Source organism: Aquarana catesbeiana, linkage group LG04 (genome assembly GCF_042186555.1).
Source record: "Aquarana catesbeiana isolate 2022-GZ linkage group LG04, ASM4218655v1, whole genome shotgun sequence".
Taxonomy (NCBI): Eukaryota; Metazoa; Chordata; class Amphibia; order Anura; family Ranidae; genus Aquarana; species Aquarana catesbeiana.
The window spans coordinates 41,063,935-41,090,377 of NC_133327.1; the positions used below are offsets into that span (position 1 = coordinate 41,063,935).

The following is a 26,443-nucleotide window of genomic DNA, read 5'->3' on the forward strand; positions in this document are numbered from 1 at the left end:
TAAAGCTGAAAGTACACTCATCCACAGGACCAATGGCGGTCTGTGCATCATGTGTCTCACAGTAGATCCATAGACATATTAAAGCTTATCGACCTGATTGTTATCAGCCTGTTTAGGAAGAGCTAGGATTATTTTATATAGGAGCTTAGGATCACTTCATATCGATAAATGCTAAATGATAAATGCCTAAACGCTTTGTGATTAGTCATTAAGCCAGGCTTCTAATTCCATTAATCTGATACACAAAAGGTCACCAGAAGACTCTACTAAATGAGAAATATGATCACAAAATAACAAAGCAGCGGGCAGGAAAACCCTCAACACTGTTTGATAAATTTTGATATAAGTCAACATAGTTATGTATTTAAAAAAAAAAAAAAATTATTTAGCTGTATTAATACATTGTTTGAAATAAAGTTTGGATTCTTAAGGGATACCCTTTATTGGCTAAGTCATTAAATATTTAAGCTTTCTTTACAAATTAGGTTCCTTTTTCAGGATGAAAAAAACTCTGAAGTAGTGGCCCAGTGGGTCCTAAAAACTTGCATTTTGAATAACTTAAGTTAGCCAACAAATGGTATCACCTAAACTCCAAACTTTCTGTATTAATTGATGGCTAACACATCACATGGCTTTACTGCCCCCGTATTTGACTAAATAAATGTTGAACTGGGTCATACACCTATAGCTGTAGAATTAACTGCTATGGATGATAAGGCGCGCCAACCATCAAGTAAAATCCACAGGACAGCCAGATCTTCAAAGAATACAAAACTTTATTGGATCCAAGACACGTGGCATGACAAAATAATACTGCTAGACACACGGTGTAGACTCAGTTTCAGGCTGTAGGGTTCTGAACTGCCTCAGCTGATAAAGAATATTTTAAAAAACGTATATCATTTTGGAGAACAGACACTTATAAAGCTGTCAGATGACAGATGCAACCAGGATTACATGGAACAAAGCTAAAAGCTTTCTTAAATAGCAGGTTTCATTTTATTTTTTTTATTCAGCGAAAGTGTCTGTTCTCTCAGCATCGACATTGACATTGACATTGACACATTGAGACAGGATACAAGACAGCCTCTGTGGGGGCTTCCAACCTGACACTGACTCAGCACTTCTGTTCTGATAGGAAGAGGATACAAGTTATTGAGACAGGACAACCAGCTATACTAGCTATACTAGTATAACAGTAATCTACGAGTGAAAAGGGAAATTATTGCAAATGGCAATTGTATTTTTCTCATTGTAATCGATATGTCAAGCCAAAAACTTTTTTTCTAGTTTTGGTTAGGATGGAGAAGAATTAGAACCTGCAAATGGACAAAGACAAAAAAAATCTAATCATGGTTCTAACATTTGCCTTCTCTGCTGTAAAAAAAAAGAAAAAAAAAATGTCCATTTTAATAAATAAAAAAAAAAGATAGAGTATCTATATTCATATTATAAACATTTTCTTTCTTTATTATTGCCCCTATTATAATTGGGATTTAAAAAACAAAATCTTTAAACATTTTTTTTTTGTATTTGTATTGTTTGATATTTGGTATTTTCATATGCAGAGAGATGTTATTCCTAAAAGGAAAAAAACAGACTTTGCTTCACCCTGTATTTTTTAAAAATGTATAAAGTTAAAATAAATTTAAATAAAATTGTTAACAATAGTTTCCCAAACTTAGCTTAGCAGAAGCCAAAGAAGAGGTAACATGAATAAATTACTATCTAATTCAGAGCTGACTCAATCTAGGTGCGGGGGATTGCACAGATTTCATGTGGTAATGGGCCATTTGTGGCGCCCAGTGCAGGTGTGAGGTCCAGCACAGCTCCGGGAGGGGCCTGGAAGGTGAAGTGTTGCAGCAGTGTTGTAAAGAAGAGGAACAGCTCCATCTTAGCCAATGTTTCTCCGGCACAACTTCTTTTTCCTAGGAATAAAGGATAATATAATATTACGCAGCTATATAGTACCATATTTGAGCAAAATGTGAGAATAGGTGCGCATTTGTTTGTACTGGGCATCCAAGCCCAGTTTTCCTTTGGCTGTGCACAGTGCATAACCAACAGAAGTGACTACCATTGCCCCAGTGTGATCGGCTCTTCACCAGTTTGTTAAGTGTAATGAAAAGCATCTGAATAAGCTGTACTCAATAAAACAGCTATGTGCTACTATTTATTAAATCCTAAAGGTAGCAGGTAAGAGAGTTACTCCACCAACCTGTCCGAACTGTCGGTGCATGATTTGCACACGTGTAGAGATGTAGGCTTTGCACCCTCATGTTATCTACTGTTTTTGGCTAAAAACAGATCAATAATCCCTAGGTGCTTCGCTAATGCTAAATTTTCTTCTGGGCACTATGGGAGCAACCAAAAGAGGAGTATGTCGGGCTGGCTCTCTGTAATAGTGATTGAGAGCTGCAAGTCTTTCTGGATTTAAATACCCTTCACATCTTTCAGCCTTAGCTGGTGGACTGTCCAGGACTGCAGATGTTCCCTTCAGAAGTCACCAAAAAATGTCCACCAGGTACTAGATGGTTGGTGGTTTTAGATAATGGATCTATAAAGCTCTTCAGAACTCCTGTCATGATTAATTTAATAATTACCAAGAGAGAATGGGATGGATGCATCATTCTTCTTGAAATTGCCATCTTTATCAAGAAAATGTTCTGGGTAGAATTCATAAGGTTTTTCAAAGTAGGCTTTGTCTCTCAATGAAGATGAGAGCAGTGGAATGACCATAGTTCCCTGCAGGAAAAAAATGTTACAAACCAGTTACCATATAACAAATAGACAAAGAAATATGCTGGCAAAAAATGGAAATTTTTTTAATTTAAAAGCCGCAAATGGCACCTTTCATATAGGCTCCATGCTTGCCAAATATGATTACCAACAGACAAATATGTAAGTTAGCAGGTAATAAATAAGTCTGCGTATTAGTATGTTTGCAAACACATATTTTGTATTTAATGATTCACATAGTAACTTTTCAATACAAATCTTTATAAATACATTTTTTTGTATATAACATTCTTAAAATTTAGCACTCACTTTTGGAATAAAATATCCTCTGAATGTGACATCTCGAGACGCTGCATGTGGAACGCTTCCCGGTGCAATATCGCCATATCGCAAGATTTCATGAACAACAGCATCAATGTACGGCATTTGTTTCCGGTGCTCTAATCTAGGCTGGGCTGTTCCAATGACGCTCTCAATTTCATTTTGTGCTTTCTCTGTTGGCAAGTAAATTAAATCTAATTAAAATGAATCAACTACTCTAAAGTTATATGTTAGATACATGTGTGTCTATCAAGTAAACAGTCTTGTTTTTACATTAAAGTGTATCTAACCCCAAGAACAAAAGTGTATATTGACTTACCAATCCTTGCATGTGGTGGCTGCATTAGTTTTGTTTTCTTGCAGGATATATTTCCCTTTATTATCATCTGGTAAACCTGCCAGCAACACATTTGTTTCTGTACTTTTCACTTACCTTAGTAAATGGTGATTGATTGGACATGATTGGATAGTCAAAGTCAGCCAAACTTCACAACATTACTAAGCTGAAGTGAAAGTTCCTGTCAGGCAGGCACTATCCATAGTACAGATGAAGCCTCAAGCTGTATACGGGTGCGCAGGTGCAGATGTGCGGTTGTCCGTTTGCGAGTTCATATGTGCCTGTTGCTAATGTTGGTGCCAATGGGACTATTTAAACTGCAGTGCCGGAGTTCTATTAGCCAGTGCTGTCTGATTTACAGTTATTACCTGTGTTCCTGTGTTACTTCTGTGATTGACCCGGCTTGCCCTGACCTTGCTTGAATGCTACCTACCCTGACCTTGGCCTGTCTCTGGATTTGCTCTGCCTTCTGCTCATCTGTCTGAATTTACATTGCTGACTTCGGCTTCTATCCTGACCATTTTCTGCCTGCTGTTTATGCCTGTATCTTACCGTCTGTTGCTGACCTGGCTCATTTGACCTTGCATCCAGTTATCCACACGTCCTGTTCTGCATGCTACCTGGTCCCTGCTGGTTCTGCACCTGCTACCTGCCAGCTGCCTGTCAAGCTACTGCCACCTGCTGTCTGCCCAATCCCGGGTCTGCTGTCTCTGCTACCATTTGCTGTTCCAACGATCTGACCCATCTCTGGCGACACACCTGCTACCCACTGCCGTGGTTGTCGGACATCTTACAGGCACTTACACCTTGCTGCGCTCTCATGGTCATTATCGCAACATCAGTGGCAATGGCAGCTGGTGCTGTATATTTTAGGGGGGGGCGGAAATCAAGACATACCGCAGCCACCCCCGTCGATCGGTCAGCCCCGCACTTACACCCTCACCCCCCTAGTCGGTTGGCCCCGCACTTACACCCTCACCCCCCCCGGTCGGTCGGCCCTGCACTTACCCCATCTAGGTCGCGGGCAGCTTCAGCTTCTCCCTGCATCTCCTCCTCCTTGGCGGCTTCACCCTGCTTCTCGGGCTTCATGCGGCTTCCCTCCTCCTTCCCTTCAGCCAATACGATCCCTTCTCCTCCCAATCAGGTCTCAGGATCAGCTTCCTGATTGGCCGGGAGGAGAATCAGGAAGACAATAGCAAATATTAATTGGCATTGTCACACAACTGGGTGAGCTTAGGACGCAGTGCTCGGCGCCCTGAGCCTGCCCTTTCTGAAGCCAATTAGAGCCTCTGGCTCTAATCGTCTGCTTCTACAAAAAAAAAAAATAAATCCCCATTGGAATCCATACGTCCAGCGCCCTGCATGTAGATTAGGGCCCGGACACATGGATTAGAGGGGCGGCGCCACTGCGCCCCGTATGGACGGGCCGCCACTGATCAGTGTCTCAGAGGGGCTGTATGAGAGACCTCCCTCTACACATCAGGCTCTGCCACGAGGTATGTGACAGTTACCTTGTAAACTTAAAGTTCACCTTGCTAAGTAAAAAGCCTAAATTCCTTTAATAAGTGCAGTGTTGTCAGCCTAGGGTGTTGTATTAGGACTACAAATCATCCTTCCCCCATCTCCAAAAAAAAAAAAAAATAGGGGGGGGGGGGCTTGCTGGATTTTTTGCAGGATCAAGACCAGGTATTCATTTGCATTTATCAAACAGATATAATAAAACAATGTGTATATAACATACTGGAATGAAGATAATGGAATAGTTATTTGTCTGGGTTTACACACACTTCAACCTTTGCGGCAACAAAAGTGTGGGCACATGCTGCACATATGTGGCTGGCTGATGGTGTTATTCTGGTGCTCAATTGTGGCTGTCCAGCTGTTGCGGGACTACAAGCCCCATCATGCCTCTGCCTTTGGGAGCCAGGTTTGTAACTGTCAGCCTTGCAATGCCTCATGGGACTTGCAGTTTCACAACAGCTGGAGGGTCACAGGTTAAGCACCCATGCCTTAGAGATTACAATGGTTGAATAGGCTTTAACCAGTTAAGGAACAGCCGCCGCAATTATACTACGGCAAGTTGGCTCCCCTGGACGAATCGTCGTAGCTGTACGTCGGCTGTTTAAGAGCCCTATTTTGTAGACGCTATAACTTTTATGTAAACCAATCAATATACGCTTATTGCGTTTTTTTTTTTAACCAAACATCTGTAGAAGAATATATGAACTGATGAAGAAATTAGTTTTTTTTACATTTTTTGGGGGGATATTTATTATAGCATAAAGTAAAAAATACAGTTTCTTCTTCAAAATTGTCGCTCTTTTTTTGTCTATAGCACAAAAAATGAAAAACCGTAGAGGTGATCAAATGCCACCAAAAGAAAGCTCTGTTTGTGTAAAAAAAAGGACAACAATTTTGTTTGGGTACAGCGTTGAACGACCGCACAATTGTCAATTAAAGTGATGCAGTGCCGTATCGCAAAAATGGCCTGGTCATTAAGAGGCAAATCTTCCGGTCTGTAAGTGGTTAAAGAAGGCAGTACTCTACAGTACATTGCTAAGACATTACAAGAAACACTATCATAGTGTTCTAGAAGCTGGCCATAAGAAAACCTGATCTCAAAGGAAAATTTCAGTTATTTTTTTATAGCATTAAATTGGTCATTTGTCATAATACTGCATGTCTTACTTTGTATATCAGGATATTGCATCATTAGCAGGAGGCCCCATCTCAGAGTGGTGGTTGTTGTCTCCATTCCAGCAACAAACAAGTTGTCTACCAGGACTGTTAAATTTTCATCATGAAAATACATAGTAGACTCTGGCTTCCCCTGCAGAACAGAAATACAAAATATCATGACATTTAGATGTTATCTAGTGGCAACATACCACAGCTAATATTTCCTTCCAACTTTATAGCAGAGCAATATTAAAGTCGGTTATGACATTCTTGATCCCAAAATACAATACTTGGAAGTATTTCATCCAACTAAATGGCAATATAGCTATTAAAGAAGCACACAATAATTATATTTCACACTGGGCTGCTTATAGGGAAAATATCATCAACACTGAACTTTAAAGCATGCTGCCTATAGGCATTGATAAGTTACCTACCAGACCCCATACAGTTATTATTCATCTACTCCTTGTTGCCAAACTTCATCTAGTTAGACTATAGAAATCCCTTCCTCAATCCAATATAACCAACACAATAAAAGACCTTAATCACCAATGTGAAATGGAGAGAATGTGGCATTGAAAAATCTAACTTTATAATATGTTTGCTTTCTCCTGGTCTCCACAGATACACAATTTAGGAAGGATGGCTTAGGTTATTTCTTTTCCCTTGGTACGACTAGATCCTCTTATTGTACCCCCATGATCCCTTCTTTCTTACATCAAGGTCATTGTTTCCCTATACTTCCTCCCCACCAGGTCCTTGTTCCCCTATACTTCCTCCCCACCAGGTCCTTGTTTGCTTATACTTCAACCCCACCAGGTCCTTGTTTCTCTATACTTCCTCGCCACTAGGTCCTTGTTTCTATATACCCCCACCAGGTCCTTGTTTCCCTATACTTCCTCCCCACTAGGTCCTTGTTTCCCTATACTTTCTCCCCACCAGGTCCTTGTTCCCCTATACTTCCTCCCCACCAGGTCCTTGTTTGCTTATACTTCAACCCCACCAGGTCCTTGTTTCCCTATACTTCCTCTCCATCAGGTCCCTGTTTCCCTTTTCCTCTCCCCACCAGGTCCCTGTTTCTATATACCCCCACCAGGTCCTTGTTTCCCTATACTTCCTCCCCACTAGGTCCTTGTTTCCCTATACTTCCTCTCCGCCAGGTCCCTGTTTCCCTCAACTTCCTGCCCACCAGATCCTTGTTTCCCTATACTTCCTCCCCACCAGGTCCTTGTTTCCCTATACTTCCTCTCCACCAGGTCCCTGTTTCCCTTTTCCTCTCCCCACCAGGTTCTTGTTTACCTATACTTCATCCTCATCCTATTTTAAGGGGAAATCTGCGCCAAAATTTTAGGGGTCCCCCCAAAATGCATACCAGACTCTTATTCGAGCACGCAACCTGGCAGGCCGCAGGAAAAGAGGGGGGGACAAGAGAGCCCTTGTCCCCATGTTGATGGGGACAAGGGCCTCATCCCCACAACCCTTGCCCGGTGGTTGTGGTGGTCTGCGGGCGGGGGACTTATTGGAATCTGGAAGCCTCCTTTAACAAGGGGACCCCCAGATCCCAGCCTCCCCCCTATGTGATTTGGTAATGGGTACATTGTACCCCTACCATTTCACAAAAAAAGTGTCAAAAATAGTAAAAAAGACAGGAGACACTTTGGGACAAGTCCTTTATTTAAAGATGAAAAAATAAAAATGTCCCGCGATGTAAATCCATCTCATGCCGCCAACGAGCCGAAAATAGAAAGAAAAAAGCCGCAACAGCTCCGCCTCCATGGGAGGCTCCCGCCGAGTCACGTGGTGTTCAAGGGGGCGGGGTCACACGTTTACCTCACCGGATGGCCCCGCCCTCAGCTATATAACAGCTGTCACCGAGTAGAAGCGTCACTCGGTGGGAGCTGAGTACAGACGATCGGAATTTCCGACAACCAAACCGTGGATTTATTTCCGACGGGTGTTGGCTGAAACTTGTCTTGCATACACACGGTCGCACAAATGTTGTCGGAAATTCCGAACGCGGTGACGTACAACATGTATGAAAAAGGAAGTTCAATAGCCAGTGCGGCTCTTCTGCTTGATTCCGAGCATGCGTGGAATTTTGTGCGTCGGAATTGTGTACACACGATCGGAATTTACGACAATGGATGTCGGAAAATTTGAGAACCAGCTCTCAAATTTTGTTGGTCGGAAATTCCGACAAAAAATGTCCGATAGAACTTACACAACAACAGGCTCACATCGAACATTTGTTGTCGGGAATTCCGATCGTGTGTACGCAGCATAAGGGGGAAATAGGATCAAATTCACCAGTGGCTCCTTAGGGGGTGTGGTACATAAAAAAAGAATTATATTGTCTATTTATTGATGCTGAAAAATCAGTTGATTGGATATAGTTTTGCTTTTTTGTTTTTTTCTCCTTTTTAATAAATAAGCTTTCCACGAACCCCAAGCTAGGATCAAAATGAATAATCAGTTTCCTTTACTTTCACTATTACCAATGTTTAAATAATAATAAAATGTATATAATTTAGTATTTAAATTTAAAAACAAACAAAAGAAAATCCCTGGGAATTTATATTTTAAAGCGAACCCATCTTTTATCACCATAAGCGCTTCCATTACTTTGGTTAACATTCCTTAAGGTAACAGAATCTTTGCAATTGCTCAGATGTTTTTGTTTAAGCTTTGGATTTTTTCTAACTGGGATTTTTTTGGTTGCTTTAAGTATGCTTTTAAAGCATACAAAATTTATAAACACTTGCAAATTGTTACTCTGATGTTTGTGTTTTTCATGTGGAAAATTAAAAAAAGAGGAAGATTTACAAAAATAATTACTGAATTATGTGTTGTGCCTGATAATTGGTCCATTGATCATACAGAATAATATTTACCTCTTGTTGCTTTGCCAGAAATGTGTCAATAAGGTTTCTCTGGTCATTTACATCCAATTCTTTCCTTTGCTTAACAAATGTTGCTCTTATAAAGTTCTGCATTTGGGAAAAGTTTTCAGCAATCTGTTTGTGGCTTCCTGGCAATAAGCCTATCAGGAATGGGAAGCTATTATACAGCTTAAAAAAAAAATAAAGAAACACATTATTTATTGATTTGATATATAACCTGAAATAGCATAATGTTTCTGTCAGGGCTTTGTTCACCTGCTGGTGACATTGTGGTTCCCTGGGCAAAAAGTTGTAGTTCCAGTGTCCACCAGTGGGTGTTTCCGAACAGTCAGCAGTTTCTACCTGATGCTGGTTGCTGGGAGGGTACTGAAGGTATTTCTAAAGGCTCAAGGTTTTTTATCTTAATGCATTCTATGCATTAACGTCTAACTAAACCCATGTTATAAAAAAAAAACTCTCAATAAATGGTGTATTATATGCTGTTCATACTCACTTAGTCGCTATGAGATTAGTTTTCTATATTCTGCAAAAAACTTGGTTGATCCAATGCAGCTAGGGATTTTGCACAGCAGTGTTGGCAGCTCTGCACATGCTCAGTTTTTAGTGAGTTTCTATGCTGAGCATTTCCTCCCTATCGCATCTGAGCAGCCCACGTGACTATAGAGTATATGCACAGTGGTAAATGACAGCCCACTCCCTCCCTCCTCTATGTCCACTAAGCAGCTAAACACAATAGGGGCAGGACATTACAAGTAGATTGATGGAGGCTTCACCTCCCTCTTATTTTAAGACACAGGCTGGAAGGGGCATGTGACTGGCAGAAAGTCGCCCACACCATGTTATTGCCAAGCAATAGATTTGATTTCAACTATATATATCCGTATGACAATTTAAAACAGTTTATTGATATTCAGTTTTTATTTTTACTCTGAATTCCAAAGGCTGTTTTTTATTTTTTATTTTGAACATGTAACCAGCAGCAGGGGACTAGAAGCTCCTCCTGCTTATGTTTCCCTGCAGACAGGCTGGGAAAGATCTGGGTTATGTTACAGCTGTATATTGATTAGGAAAGAAGGTACTTAGATGTTTTCTCTTTATTAAAATAATTACAGTGCCATCATCCACATACAGAAATAGAAGGGACAATGTAAATAAACAGTGTGTGCCACTTTAAGGTACCCTTTATACTTACCTGACCTCCATCTCAATCCAGTGATGTGCATGAGAGCAGCGGCTCTCTTGGGTTTCTCTCTCCTCACTGGCTAACACAGCAGCAGGAGCCATTTATTCCTGATGCCTGTCACTCACCGCCAGAGAGCCAATGAGGAGAGAGCAGGGGGCGGGGCTGAGCCATGCTCTGTGTATGAATGGACACAGAGAGCATGGTTCGGGAGCAAGCCTGCTTGAGTGCCCCTATACCAAGAGGCTTGCTATTGGGGGCACTCGGCAGTGGGGGAGGAGCCAGGACCACCAGCATTGGACCCCAGCAGAAGAGGATCAGAACTGTTCTGTGCAAAACCATTACATAGAGCAGGTAAGTATAACATGTTTTTTTTTTTTTTTAATATTGCTCTACCCTGCATCCTGTACCCTGCACCCTGCTGCCATAATTCTGCTCCCGTTGCTCCTGTACCCAGTCTTTTGTATTTTTATGTTCACTGTTTGCTGGTGTATGCATGTCTTTTTCTTTACTATTATTACATTTACTTCACTATATATAATCTGGTCTCAGTTTCCTTGTGTAGGTATGCAGATTTAGTCATCTCAGCTGCACATTCTTGAAAGTCTCTTTAATTACCTAACCCTTGGCTTGACAGATCGGCAATGAGTAATGGAAAAGTAATAATGTTTCCAACATTAGGAAGGAATAGTATTTTTTTTGTTTTTTTTTTAAGGGGGGAAGAAGATGGCAGGTTTGCTCCCATATCTGCATCTAAGGCTGGTAATGAGCCAATGTAGGTCCCAGTAACAGCCAGCCAGCAAAAAATGAAGCAACAAAATTTTTTTTTACAAACAAAACTTGTTACTTAAGCCTCATACACACAATCGGATTTTCAGCAGGGAATTGTGTGATGACAGACTGTTTGCCTAAAATCTGACCGTTAGTACGCTCCATCAGACAAATGTAGGCCAACTTTTCACCAACAAATGTTGGATGGCAGGTTAGTACATTTTCAGCAGACAATGGTCTGTTGTCAGATTTTCCTACCGTGTGTACACAAGTTCGTCATACAAAAGTCCAAAGTACAAACAAGCATGTTTAGAATCAATGCTCACCAAACACAACATTAGCAGAAGGTGCCCAAAGGGTGGCGCTCAAGAGCTGAAATTCCTGGTAGTATGTCACTACGTTTGTGTTTGTTGGCCAACAATTGTGTACCGTTTGTATGCAAGACAAGTTCACGGCACACACCCTTCGGACAAAAGTCTGGTGCTTTTTCTGCGGAAAATCCGATCGTGTGTACCAGGCTTAAGTCTAGCCCTTCTCTACACTCTTTTAGTATTGATTGATTATATCAGTATTAAGGGGACAATGCTTTGTATATTTTTTACAAAGAAATACAAATTGTTTTGTTTTATAAAAGGTTGGACAAACAAAATTTTCATTGCACTTTTGTACTGAAATATAGGTTTCTTCTGTACTGAACATAAAAAAAAAAAATCAATTGTAGGAAAGTATAGTAGAAAAATCTGTGGAATAATTGTCAGATAAACAGTAACGCCTCCACAATCTGAATGCTGCTCTGGTCATAAAGGGTTATATAGAAGGTTTGTGTATTTTCAGTGCCTCATGAAAGAACCTACTTAAAAAACTGTTGGAACAGAGTCAAACCCCCCCCTTTTTCAACAATAGCTTGTTTATTAGCCTTGAAAATGGTCAGAAAAAAAATAACAAAATTTATCTCTTATGGATTTCAATGGGACAGATTCACTCATCTCTATTTTCTGCAGTAGGAAATCAATTTGAAATAAATCCCTATCCTGCAATTATTGTTCAATTTGTTGTAGCTGATTGTGCTAACAGGTTTTCATAGCATACATCTCATTTTTACTGTTAGACAAATAAAACATTTTTTTGCCACATGCCTGTATATATCCAAATAACAGTGACTTACTCTGATTAAAGGTGAGCCCACAAGTTTTAAGTTCTCATTAGCTATGTTCATGAGCTTCTGTAATGTAGGGTCCTCATACTCAAATCTACGGCTCAGTAGTATGGATATAATGATGTTGGCCACAGCTGCATTAATGATGGTCAGATTGTCAAAGGGCTTTCCTGGAATTTAAAAACATAAAATAAAATTTTAAAACATAAAATAAAAATCCAACTTGACTATGCATTTAAACAACTCTATGTATAATTAATCAATTTATAGTACCTAAACTGTAGTTTCTAATGACTGATGAAGTGAAGTAGCAGGAGATGTGCAGAAATCACAGATACACAGAATGAACAGTACAGAAGCAGGAAAATCCTTAAAGCAGTGTTCCACCCAAAAAAATAAATGGAAGCCAGCAGCTACACATACTGCAGCTGCTGACTTTTAACAATAGGACACTTACCTGTCCTATATTCCAGCAATGTCAGCGCCACAGCTGATGTTTCCATCAGATGTTGGGTGCTGCTGCCGCCATTGCGGGTAAGGGTGCCCGGCAGTGTAGCCTTAGGGCTTCACGCCGGGAACCCTACTGCGCACGCGCGAGGCCCCGCTCCTCTCTCCTACTGGCCCAGTGACAGGGAGAGGATGAGGGAGGCCCGCAGTGATGTCACGAGCCACGGCCCAGGCTCCCGGAAGTGGAAACAGGATACCTGTCTAAGACAGGTATCCCCCCCCCGAATGGTGCCAACTGTGGCACCAGAGGGGGAGAGGAGACAAATGAGCAGATGTTCAACTTTTGGGTGGAACTCCGCTTTAAGCTAGCCATATATGACTGAAAGGATTTCCCCTTCCACACAAGCAAGGTGGATGCTAGAATCCTCCCTGCTGTGCTGTTGTGTACTGATCAGTTTATGGTCCCAGGTCCCACCCGGCTTCTTGTACTGATAAGATATGCACTGTTCTGTAATACTCGCATTTCCTGACCTGAGGCCCTCCTCTAGAGTGTAGAATGTCCACACACAAAGTGCTTTTCAACTCTTTCATGTAGAATGATATTGGCACAAAAGCTTTACACTTTCCTTCTTTACAATGGTCACAGTGCAGAACACTTCCATGCCATAAACAAAGATTAAAAGAGTCCAGCTTTCTTTCCCAGCATTCTCTCATGAGTCCCCCAGTGTGGGTTTACTTTTCACACAGAGTGTCTTTCAAGACCCTGATCCTGGAGGCCTCTATACTCCAGGCTACAGACCTGCTAAACAGAGGTCAGGGTTAGCTAATATCCTTGCACCTTCTACTAGGTGAGTCCCCCTAACATGGTATCCTCACCTAAAGCCTCCTGATAGTCCAGCCCTGTAGAGGGCTCTCTTTCTAATACACAGATCACAAACCTATGTGATCTTTGTCAAGGGCAGCTTGTTCCCATACCCCCTTCTGCCAGGCCCAACACACAGCCGATAACAAAAGAGCACAGACTCTACCCATTACATCACCAGAGGAGTGGCATCACATAAAGAGGCACTACACCTGCCAACAAGCCTTTTGTATATGACCTTATCAGTATGTGCTGATATTTTGAAAATTATGTTTTTTTCTAAAGTTTGTAATGATATATGCACAAGGTAGTAGGCATGGTGTTCATAACATATCCAGACTCTGTTTGTTGTCTGATGGTAACCTCTGATTATGCATCATTTCATTATATGCTCAGCTGAAGTTCACCAGGTTTCTAACATGTTTATATTGCTAAAAAAAATCTTGCTACCATCTTATCTGTTCTGAGATGACTTAATAAACACTTACCTCCATATGATTGAATAGCCTGTACCAAGTATTCAGCTTCCTCAATTATTTTGTCTTCTGTAGTTCTCTTCCCCATCCCATAATCCCGAAGTGTGGAAAGTGTGAATCTTCTCATCACCTTCCAGTTCTCTCCATTGGTAAAGACAACCCCTAAACAGAATCCATACAGTTTAACATCTGTACATGTAAAGTCAACTGTATTGCTCCCAATTTAATATAAGATATCACATGATCAGCAATGACATTTTTTTTTTTTTCAAAAATCTCACAGGCCTTTTAATATTCTTTTTTTTTATCCAGACCTTCATAATCATCTCCAGCTCAAATAACAAATAGAAAAGGGTAGCAGGATTTCCAAAAGTGAGAGTTGTGCTATTTTGTTTAATGCAACTGAATTAGCAAGGGACTGTTATAAGAGTTATACGTACACCAGAGTCCTGTCCTAAAATAAAGCTCGGTTCACACTATTGTGAATTGGATGCTGAGTCTCCGCATCCAATTCACAATAGCAGGAGATTGTGACCGTGTCTCTATGAAGCCGGTTCACATATGTCCAATGCCCCTCCGGTGCAAATTTGCATAGGAGTCCTGAGATTCTTTTGGTCTGTTTCAGGTCCGAATTCAGCCCAAAATTCGGGCTGAAATTGGACCTAAAATGGTGAACGGGGACGCACAGGGCTCCTTCTGTGAGCCGCATCGTTATTAGGTGTGAACCGAGCCTTAATATTATCTACAACTTTGAGTTGTTTCACTACGTCCATCAGTATAATATGCTGTAAAGGCACTCAAAACCAGCAATACTGATTTATTGGTGGTTTGTGAATTACAACTTTGTTAATAATAAGTTGTTCAATTTGCTGCGATTCATGTCACCATGGATAACCAGTTTGTCCTGCTAGACAAACAGATCTGCTTGGTGAACTGGCAAATAGCTACTTTGGATGCCGAAGCATTTGCAAAGGTCCACCCGCATGCTACTACTCATGAAGCACATGGCCAAATCCTGATGAAGATACTGTACTGTATCCTTATTTGAACCATACTAATACTGATAATTTAAAGAGCCACTGTCCACTTGTCCATGCAGAGAAAAGTGACAATGGGGCTGGTTTACAAAAGACTAATAGACAGTTAGACTGTGCAGGCAGTTGCTACAGAGCTTAGTAATTGTGGGTAAGCTCTACTGACTTCCATCATCCAATCATGTGCAAGTTAAAATGCATTTTTTTTCTTGCATGGGTATTCTTTGCAAAGTGAAACTTTGCCTCATTTACTGAGCTCTGGAGCAACTGCACTTGCAAAGGTCACAGTTGATGGGCCTTTAGTAAATCAACCTCTGTGTCTCTGCATAGCCCCACCCCCCAAACACCCTTACACACACAACTTACCAGTGATCCCCTGTTCCTCATCTGAAGCCAGTGATTATACATGCCAATTCAGGTATTGTGCAGCATCTGATCACCTACCCTGTATCACTACTTGGGCCTAGTAGGCAATCGCAAGATCTGAGCACTGTGTACATGAATACATGATATCAGTGCTTTTCCAGGTCACCAACATTAGTTATTTCAGCAGCGGCTGCACAGAAGCAAGAAGCTTCAAGGAAGTATCAGTAAGCTGAGTATCGAGGAGTCGGGGGGGGTGCTCTTTGCAAAGACACTGCCAGTTTGCACCATTTGGGCAAGGTGACAGTGTCTCTTTAATGCTGGAGATCTGTGATGAACAATACAACTTGATTGATTGAGTTTTAACTACTGAACATACAAAGAAATGTACAAATGATTTGTTTATAAAACAGGAATCACAGAAAGTCTAGTTTATCCTGTATCCAATAATTACTGGCTTTGCTATTTCCCCATAGATTTCATGGAACACCTGACCTACACAGGTACCCATGGATTTCATGGAAAACCTGACCTACACAGGTTTTCATGTATTTCATGGAAAACCTGACCTACACAGGTCCCATGGCTTTCATGGAACACCTGACCTACACAGGTCCCCATTAATTTCATGGAAAACCTGACTTACAATGATTTCATTGAACACCTGACCTACACAGGTCCCCATGGATTTCATGGAACACCTGACCTACACAGGTCCCCATGAAATTCATGGAAAACCTGACCTACATTGATTTCATGGAACACCTGACCTACACAGGTCCCCAAGAATTTCATGGAAAACCTGACCTACATTGATTTCATGGAACACCTGACCTACACAGGTCCCCATGAATTTCATGGAAAACCTGACCTACATTAATTTCATGGAGCACCTGACCTACACAGGTCCCCATGGATTTCATGGAACACCTGACCTACACAGGTCCCCATGGATTTCATGGAACACCTGACCTACACAGGTCCCCATGGATTTCATGGAACAGTTGACCTACGCAGAATGAGAAATGAATTTTAAAACCTAAAACCTGCTAGCATTAAAAATCCAGTTTTTATAGGCAAAATATCAGTCAATATTTTCACAAATGTATGCTAATTCATTTTAAAATACTTTAATAATACATCTTTGAATAAATGTACCATTTTCTCTTAGGGTTTTAGGGAACCACAGTGTCTTTGGCCTGTCTGAAAACTCCTCAGCGTGGTTAATTAGAGCATCTTTCACAGCATCATATCCACAAACGACAACCATCTTCTCAGTTCCTATTTGGGCACCTATTACTGGACCATACGTCTTGGATAACTGCATGTTAAATTACATGATGAGACCATTAAAAAAATAGTAATTTTCATTTTATTACTGTTCTATTACTGTAATTACAGTATTCAAAGAAATCTGCAAGTAAAAAGAAGAAATGGACTGTTTTTAATTCATTAGAATCTGAAGTTCATTAAAGTTTATTGTGATAAATTTTACATTTTAATGAATGAGATACAGCCCAAACATATTTTTTATGAATGGACTTGTACAGTATGTGCATAAGCCTAGGGATATAGGTAAGGTAATTAGAGTTCTCGTAATGCTGACAGTAATTTCTTACAACAACTCAGTAGTGGAATGTATGTAAACAAATGAATTCCTGAAGTGTCACTGGGGACAGACAACACAATGGAGCTGATTTACTGAAGGCAAATAAGCTGTTTATTTTGCAAGGGAAGTTGCACTTGCAAGGAAGTTTTCTACAGCGCTTGGTGAACTGAGGTGAAGCTCTGCTGATTTACATCATTCAATCAAGTGAATTTTCCTTATGAAAATGTGCTCGGGTGTTGTTTACAAAATTAAACTTCACCACATTCTCTAAACTCTTACGAAAATTCCTATGCAATTGAACTGCCTATTTGCCTTTAGTAAAACAACCTCAATATTTACAGAACCGTACCGTGTCCTAAAGCAACAATGTATAGTATGGCAACTTCATATAAAACATATATTTTTTTAAGCTGGCCACTTATTAAAATTAGCTTCAAATTGCTGTTTGAGTCTGGGTCAGCACAATGTTCCGCCACAACAAATTTGCTAGAAATTAGAACATTTGAAATAGATTTATTTTCAACCCAAATCGGATTTTCAATAATAAGCAACATATTACCTCTATAAATGTCTTATGTGGTTTCTTCATGTCAAAGCTGAGCATATTTCCAATGATTGGCCATGGTTTAGGTCCAGGTGGGAAATTCTTGTACTTGTCTTGCTTCTTACTGCTGTATACAAGGGCAAAGAAGAGGATGACCACAACGGACAGAAGGATTGTCACAGGGTCAACTGGAAACATTGTCCTGTAAAAATTACAGAGGAGGAACAAAGTCATTGTGGGCAATGTATGAAGAAAACAAGTATTGAAGGACTTAATGGTGGCCAAACACATTTTAATAAACAATGGATTTCTTTTCCGATCAGTCTTTTCTGATAGTAATAATCGATAGGCGACAAACCATTTGATTGATATGTCACACATAGGAACGTTTTTATCGATAGTTAAAGCTTTTTATACACTTTACATAGTTAATTTGGGCCAAGCTGGCCCAAAGGAACTATGTCCCTCACTAACATGTGAGGCTGCTGGATGTGCGGTTTAAACTGTATGTAGCTGAGGCTACATACAGCATACCGTACTGTGTTCCGGGTTCAAGCCAAGACTTCCTATCTCATACCTGAAACACAGTGGAGTTTATTACAGCGGCGCTCAGCCATTCAGCAAAAGCATTGTATTCTATTAATGAATAGAAAGCTTCCTCTAATTGGCTGAGTCAGAGGTTGTGGCATCATCAGCCAGTCTCTCTAAACCAGCCAATCAGAGGAAGCTTTGTATTCATTGATAGAATACATTGCTTTCTCTGAATGCCTGAGCGCTGATCAAATAGACTCTACTGTGTTCCAGGTATGAGCCAAGAATTCTTGGCACGATCCCGGAACACAGAGCGGTATGCACTGTGCTATCAGCTCCAGCATGAAGTTAAGAGGTCATTGACTCTCTGGCAGATCAACAGATATTCTTCTGTACAAAACATGGGCAAATGTACTGATTTACATTAATACATTAATGAAAAATGAAACGCTTACCGATAGTCACTGTTGAAGTTATCCTTTCTGCTGATCTGGGCTTTTCTCTACCACGTTCCTGCTTTCGTTCTTCTGCTTTTTACACTCTCAAGGACTATTTAAACACTGTGTAGATAATGGCTTTGTCTCAGATGTAGAATCATTACTCCACCCAGCAATAAATAGTGAACATGCAGAAGCAGATTTTCTATTATGTAAGTTTCTGACTCACACTGTAACTCTGCGAACAGAGGAAATAGTCATTTGCGATTTGTTGAAGTCATTTGTAGTAGGATGAAAGGTAGGTGAAAGGTAATTCTAACCCCTAGCCTGATTTTAAAGTCCACATTTCTGTCTTACAAGGTGCATTCCAAAAGCTGCCTGGGTTGCATGAACAAGAATTAAGGGTTTTAAAATAATATTTAGAAAAGGATGATTTCGATTCCATTCACATGCATAGGCAAATGCACGTGTGTTGACGTGGCATTCTGCATTGCATTTTAACATGCACATTTCTCTTCACTTCCTAGAACATGCGAAGGGTCTTAGTAGAAGAGCCAAACTTGTTTTGGTCTGCTGTTTTTACTTGATGTCTGCTGTTGATGTGCATTGCACTGCACTGACACGTTTTACCATGCATTGTGATGCAAGAAAGTAGGGCTTTCTCTACATTTTTCCACCCAAAAAAAGCCGGCTCTATGTATACATCATGGCTTGGCCTGGCCCCGCTCCCTCCTCACTGGTTATAATTGGTGGGAGCCAATGTCTCCTGCTGCTGTCTCTGAGCCAATGAGGAGGGAGAGAGCATAGAGAGCATCTGCTCTTGTGCACAGCGCTGGGTCAAGATCGAGCTCAGGTAAGTATAAAGGGGGAGCGCTGCATGCAGAAGGATTTTTACCTTAATGCAGTTGTCTAAAAACTGTGGCCCGAGGGCCAGAGGCGGCCCTTTGTTTGCCTTTATCCAGCCCGAGGGACACTTTTCCTCCAACTGACAGCACTGATGGGGCAACATTCCTCCCACTGACACCTATGATGAGGCATTATTCCTCCCACTCATACCAACAATGAGGCACAATTCCTGCCACTAATATCAATGATGGGGCACTGTATACTCCCACTGACACCAGGGAATTTTCTACTCCCACTGGTCACAGTCTGGCTCCCAAAAGCCTGAAAGACAGGAAACCCTTTGTTCAGGACAGGAGGCCCTTTGTTCACAAAGTTCAGGGACCCCTGCCTTAATGCAAATATAATGCAATAAGGTAAAAAAGAAAACAAAAAAACACTTTAACATCTGATATGAAGGGGCTTCATGTGTGGCCACTGGCACTCATAATGGGTTGCACATTTTATTATTTCTAATTGTGAGTATTAATAAAGAGAATAGTAAAAAATAATGTTTAATTCACTTCAGATTACCCTTCAGGTGATTTGTGAGATGCAGTGAGGCTAATGCCGCGTACACACGGTCGGACTTTTCGGCTACAAAAGTCCGACAGCCTGTCCGACAGACTTTCAACGGACTTTTGGCGGACTTGCGGCAGATTTTCTAACGAACGGACTTGCCTACAACCGATCACACAAAAGTCAGACGGATTCGTACGTGATGACGTACATCGGACTAAAATAAGGAAGTTGATAGCCAGTAGCCAATAGCTGCCCTAGCGTGGGTTTTTGTCCGTCGGACTAGCATACAGATGAGTGGATTTCTGGGTCCAGCGTAGTTACGACGTAAAGATTTTAAGCATGTTCCAAATCTAAAGTCCGTCAGATTTGCGGCTGGAAAAGTCAGCTGAAAGTCCGGGGAAGCCCACACAAGATCGGATTGTCAGCCGTATTTTGTCCGTCGGACTTTTGTAGACGAAAAGTCCGACCGTGTGTACGCGGCATAAGGCTGGTTTAATAAAATAATGTTAAAATACTGTCATCTTAAAGCATGTCTTTTAAAGTACAGCTCCACGTTTACCTTAAATATTATTCGCCCCAGCCTCTCAAAGCTGATTTTTACTAACTCCCTCTGCAGAGGGACCTCTGCTTCCACATAGAAAGGATCCTTCTCTACAGCATTCAAGAGACAGGTTTTTCTACTCAAGTTTTGGCCTTAAAAAAAAAAAAGAAAAAAAAAAACGATAGGACTTTACACAACTTCTGTTTTGAAGCACCTGTGATGTATTTAGCTAATTGCATGTAAACATTCAGTTAGGTTGGGCATTAAACTTCTGGATGTAGAGGTACTATTGTGAGCACTCAAGGAGGTGATATGTGAAAGTATTGGTCAGTTATGTCAGACTCCTCATAATTTAAGGTTTTTTTCTAAAATGGATATGTACATACTTTGAATTCCCTTAGGTATGTCAGCACTGAAGGTACCACTACCAATAGATCGCACATTCCAAGTAAAAAAAAAATATGGATTTTTTTAATAAAACAGGACAAACCTAATGAATTTAACTAAAAAGGTAACAATTTATTATAGGTCCTTATAGGCTTAACACATTACCAAAAGAGAAGCAGTTTTCTCTTCAGTGCTTACCTTCCCTCTCAGTTATGTCCACCATAGACCTTCTGCTCTGACCTCTTTCTGTTGCTCCTGTTCCGGGTTGAATGATGCCCAACTTCATTTAACATGTTTCCTTTGATCATGGACACAGGCCATTGATGTACGTCATCTTGCATTCTGGCCTCACAGGACAATGATGCATAGAATGGTACCTACACATCAACTACACACATGATAAGCTGGAGAAAACTTGGATTTAAAAAAACATTTCCAGGATTTCCCTTGCCACTTTACCCTTCCTTCCTCTCGCCTTCCCTCTTTCTGATCACTGGATCAACAAAAAAATCCCTATGTAAGTTCCCTTTTTTACCTACCTTAAACCATGGTGACATGACACCACAGCCCCAGGTGTCCTTCTCTTCTGTTCAATTCCTACTTGTGTCCTTCTTCGGGTGTCCACATCAGTGCTGCATGATGTGGATACTTCCTATTGGATGTGATTGGCCACGTCTTATGGGGAAAGGACCATTGCCAGTGGTGGGGAGTGAAGAGGACCAGCAATCTTGGGCTCTATTGCACCACAGGACTTGTGTCCCCCCACACCTGAAGATGACAGCATTGAGTGATCTGAACCAGGGACTTGGGTACCCAGATAGCAAGCAAGTGTGCTGCAAGTTTGAAAATGACTTGTTAAGCTATTGCTAGACATGCCAGGCTTCACAAGTTTGTTGCACAATTGCAGCAAGTCTGCATTGTTTGACTCCAGATCAACTTTCTTTGCAAACATTCTGCAAGTCTGCTGCAAGTTCTGGTTCAGCTATGTTGTGCAATAGTCATCTCACCACAGGGGTCACTGTGGCTGAATTTTTATGTTGTAGACTTGCAGAACTCTTGCTGTAGACCTCTGCAACTTTGCTCCTACTAGAGACTTGTCACGCAAATCTTCTACAAAGTTGAAAAATGTAAATTAGAACTTGTGCTTCAAGTGCTCTGCAAGTGTACAACTTGCTAGTGAAAATGTGCAGCCCTACAATTCAACACTGCCACAATTTTGTGGCAAGATATCTTTGCTATCTGGGTAAGTATACCAGGCTTCACAAAGTAGGGGGAAAAAAGCTTAGCAGGATGGGTTAGAGGTGGGTATAAAGGAGGGGTGGGAAAAATATAGCTTTTGCTCGGGGGGGGGGGGACTATGTGCACTGGTGGGGCTTTCAGAAAAAGAGGAATTGGGGATTTTAGGCATACAATATGATATATATACGGTATCTCACAGAGTACACCACTCACATTTTATTATATCTTTTCATGTGACAACACTGAAGAAATGACACTTTGCTACAATGTAAAGTAGTGAGTGTACAGCTTGTATAACAGTGTAAATTTGCTGTCCCCTCAAAATAACTCAACACAGGGGCGTGGCCAACCGGGCTCTAAGATGGACGCGTAATCCTAGAGCTCCGCTCGCCTCAGGAGATAAACCACAGCCAACAGGGCTCCACGGCACTTTTACTGCCTGACGGACATACCGTCTTACAAGTAGGTGCCCGCGGCACAAACCGGGAATGACAAGACGCCGCAAAAATCCTCAGCAGCCGCAAAAAATGAACAGTTATTACGCGGACTGCGCTCATCAAAATGGCGGCGGAACGGCAGCTGACAGGACAGAGATTAGGCCTAAAGCGCACAGACAAGCACAGGCATCTGTCTCTACCCACTCCCCGAATTCACCCAGCGGGTCCTCCTCAAGCACATCCAGCCCCTCCACAAGAAGCCCGGCCAAATCGAAGCCGAGAAGGGACTCACCCATAAGGCAAGGAAACGCACAGGGCATGGAGGTAAGCGGGCCTCACAGCAACCCCTCACGTCAGAGTAGCAATGAAGGAGATCCTATTAGGGAATTCCCTACAGCAGATAGGCCGGTTTCAGACACTTTACTCAAAGAAATGCTCCTGTCATTACGTTCCTCATTACAAGCAGACATGGTCAGAGGTATAACAGAGTGTCAAAAAGAGGTCCAAGCCATAGGCCACAGAGTGCATCAAGTGGAAAACAAAATGGAGGAATATACCTCAGCATACAATGTTATGGTGGAGGCCCATACAGCCCAGGGGGAAGATATAACCTGGCTCAAAGACAAAATGGCCGACTTAGAAGACAGGTCCAGGAGGAACAACCTTAAACTGAGAGGAATACCAGAAGATGTTCCCCCGAACCAGCTCTTACAATTTGCCCAGACCCTATTCTCAACATTGGTACCCGAAGCCTCAGTTCATGACCTGCTTGTGGATAGAATACACAGGGTCCCTAAACCGTCCTTTCTCCCTGATGAAATCCCCAGGGATGTTTTGCTTAGAATGCATTTTTACCATATTAAGGACAGAATTCTTCAAGCCTCACGCAAGCAAGAGAATGTTCCCCAGCAGTATGCAAACATCAGATTGCTTCCAGATCTCTCCAGGCATACTCTGCAACGCCGTCGCAATCTAATAACGATCACCAAAGCATTGAGGAACCACAAAATCCTCCATAAGTGGAAATACCCAGCTACACTCTCCATTACCCATAATGGAATCACCGTCTCAATAAATACCCTTGAAGAAGGGCTATCTACCTTAAAGAGATGGAATATCATTCTGGACCAGCCTATACATCAGGCTCAACCAGCAGAACCACCTCTGATCCAAAATGATTGGCAGGTAGTGTCTTACAAAAAATCTAACAAAAAACCAACAAGTGGAAGCTCGTAAAATAAACCTTATATGTTACAGGTTTATCTCCAGGGCTGAGTTTCTATTCTAGATTCTCTCCCTTCCCCCCAATACCACCAATAGCAGCTACGACTGCACGAGGATCACTTTTGAGATCCATTTTTTTATGTTACTCATGTTAATCTTCAGTTTGGTTTACTGTTTTTTTTTACCTTTTTTTTTAAGTGATATACACAGATACAAAACACCGACTTCACCTCTGAACCAGCTACGAAATGGCTTCACAACAACGTCTCCACCAGCAACCCAGCAGCGCAGGCAACTACCTATAGTCGCAGTGAGTACCCCCACGACACATAACCAGACCCACGTCTTTTGAATGACGATAACCTGCCTCTCAATTAATGCCAAGGGCTTAAATCACCCGGCTAAACGCTTCAGCTTGTGGAAAGAAGCGCATAAACATAAAGCGGACATACTAAGCGTCCAAGAAACGCACTTTCAATTAGACAACGCTCCCCAATGCACTCATAGGGACTACCCATTTATCTATGTGGCATGTACGCCGCATCGCAAAACTGGAGGAGTTCTTTTAGCCTTCAAAAATTCCGTTTCTTTCGAGCCCAAAGATATCATTATTGACGAAGCAGGAAGATACATCATTGCCACAGGGAACATTAATTCTAATCCCTATACCATAGTGTCATTGTACGCTCCAAACAAGCACCAGATCAGATTCATCAACAAAGTGACCCAAAAAGCAAAAGCTCTACGACATGGTAATCTCTTGATCTGTGGAGACTTTAATATGACACCAGATCCACTCATTGATACATCTTCAGGTAAGGGATCTCTGTCCCTCCAACCACTACTACATAAGGAGGAACTATTTGATACGTGGAGATGTCAACACGGTAACGAAAAGGAATACACCTTTTTCTCCAACAGACACCGCTCATACTCTCGCATTGACTTATTCCTAACGGATAAATGGCTGCTACAAAATGTTGAAAAAACTACTATACATGATATCACGTGGTCAGACCATTCAGCTATTTCTATGTCTGTGGCGGAGAGGGGAATCTCTCCTTCACCCCCCATCTGGCGCTGTAATACACGCATTTTACATGACCCACATCTTCAATCACTAATATCGCAGAAATTGCAATTCTTTTTTGCTGAGAATGTGGGGTCAGTTACTGACCCATACATTCTTTGGAATGCACATAAGGCCTTCATGAGAGGAGTATTGATACAAATAGGGGCCAGAGAAAAAAGAAAAAAGGCTCAGCAGCTACGCACTATCATGTTTGGCATCCACGATGTCTCCTCTCAACACAAAAAAACCCCTACACTACCACTTACCAACAAATTACATTCCCTTAGAGAACAACTTAGACATATTCTATCTCAACAATACGACATACATCTCAGACGCCTTCAATTAAACTATTATGCCAATGCTAATAGAGCAGGGAAGTATCTAGCAAATAGATTGAAGGCGGCTCGAACCAGAACGAGAATTGCTTTCCTACAGCACCCTACTCAATCACACAAAATAACAAACCCTCAAGAAATAGCCGACCAATTTGCGGAATACTATGGCTCACTCTATAATTTACACTCAGATCCCAACACACATCAACCAACAATAGAACAGATTGAGATGTTCCTAAAAAACGTCAATCTCCCCACTCTTTCTACACACCAACTAGAATCATTAAACTTACCAATCACAGAAAGGGAAATAACACAGATCATAAACACTCTTCCAGACGGGAAGTCTCCAGGACCCGATGGCTTCTCTAATGAATATTTTAAAACTTTTGCAAACACTTTATCACCACATTTGTCTATCATATTCAACAAGGCTGCTGAGTCCGCACACCTTCCTCACGACATGTTAAAAGCTTATATAGTTACAATACCAAAACCTGGTAAAGATCCTATTACACCAACTAATTTCAGGCCTATTTCTCTCTTGAATTCAGATATCAAAATTTATGCCAAATTGTTAGCCAAAAGATTGACAGATATAATGCCTCGCATTATCAAACGCGACCAGATGGGCTTTGTGAAGGGGAGACAAACTTCAGACGCCACCAGGAGAATTGTAAATGTGATGAATTTTGCTGAAAAAACTCGAACGCCTTCTCTGCTGTTATCTATCGACGCAGAGAAGGCGTTCGACAGAGTCCACTGGACATATATGAGAATGACACTTACCAAATTTGGGTTCCAAGGCCCAATACTGCAAGCCATTATGGCTTTATACTCACAACCGTCGGCACAGGTTTACTCCTCTGGGTTCTTATCTAAAACATTCCATATTACCAATGGTACAAGACAGGGGTGCCCCCTGTCTCCAACAGTCTTTAACTTAATGATAGAACCCCTAGCTGAAACTATAAGATCTCATCCCCTGATTTCAGGCTTCCAGTTTGGCTCCAGTATGCATACCATAAACCTCTTTGCTGACGATGTAATCCTTCTCCTGACAAATCCTACCACATCATTATCGCAAGCCCATACAATCCTTAACACATTTGGAGAAATATCGTACTATAAAGTCAACTTTAATAAATCTTTAATTCTAGACCTGGGTGTCCTACCACACGAACGTACAAAGCTCCAAACAATACTGCCCTATACGTGGAGCTCTAATAATATAAAATACCTGGGTATCACACTCACTAATAAAACCTCCACATTGGTTAAAGCAAATATGCAAACACTGATGACCACACTGGAAGCCCAAATCAAACAAATGTCTAACAAAGAAATATCTTGGTTTGGTAGAATCACAGCATATAAGATGATGCTGCTACCTCAAATACTTTACATATTTC

The 26,443-nt window shown here is 41.4% G+C and overlaps 1 protein-coding gene and 1 long non-coding RNA gene across 2 annotated transcripts in view; one reads left to right on the forward strand and one right to left on the reverse strand.

Annotated features, from left to right (window-relative positions):
* The window catches only part of LOC141139198 (uncharacterized), a 1,175,459-nt gene that overhangs the window by 129,630 nt on the left and 1,019,386 nt on the right, over positions 1 to 26,443 (forward strand). The window lies entirely within an intron of this gene.
* Positions 759 to 18,611, reverse strand: LOC141139195 (cytochrome P450 2K4-like). Its single transcript, XM_073625114.1, has 10 exons — positions 18,408 to 18,611; positions 17,437 to 17,623; positions 16,427 to 16,589; positions 13,884 to 14,033; positions 12,096 to 12,256; positions 8,971 to 9,147; positions 6,086 to 6,227; positions 3,049 to 3,233; positions 2,604 to 2,745; positions 759 to 1,928 (listed from the first exon to the last, which is right to left on the reverse strand). The coding sequence occupies exons 2-10, from the start codon at positions 17,617 to 17,619 to the stop codon at positions 1,750 to 1,752; spliced, it is 1,482 nt and encodes a 493-aa protein (XP_073481215.1). The 5' UTR covers positions 17,620 to 17,623; positions 18,408 to 18,611; the 3' UTR covers positions 759 to 1,749.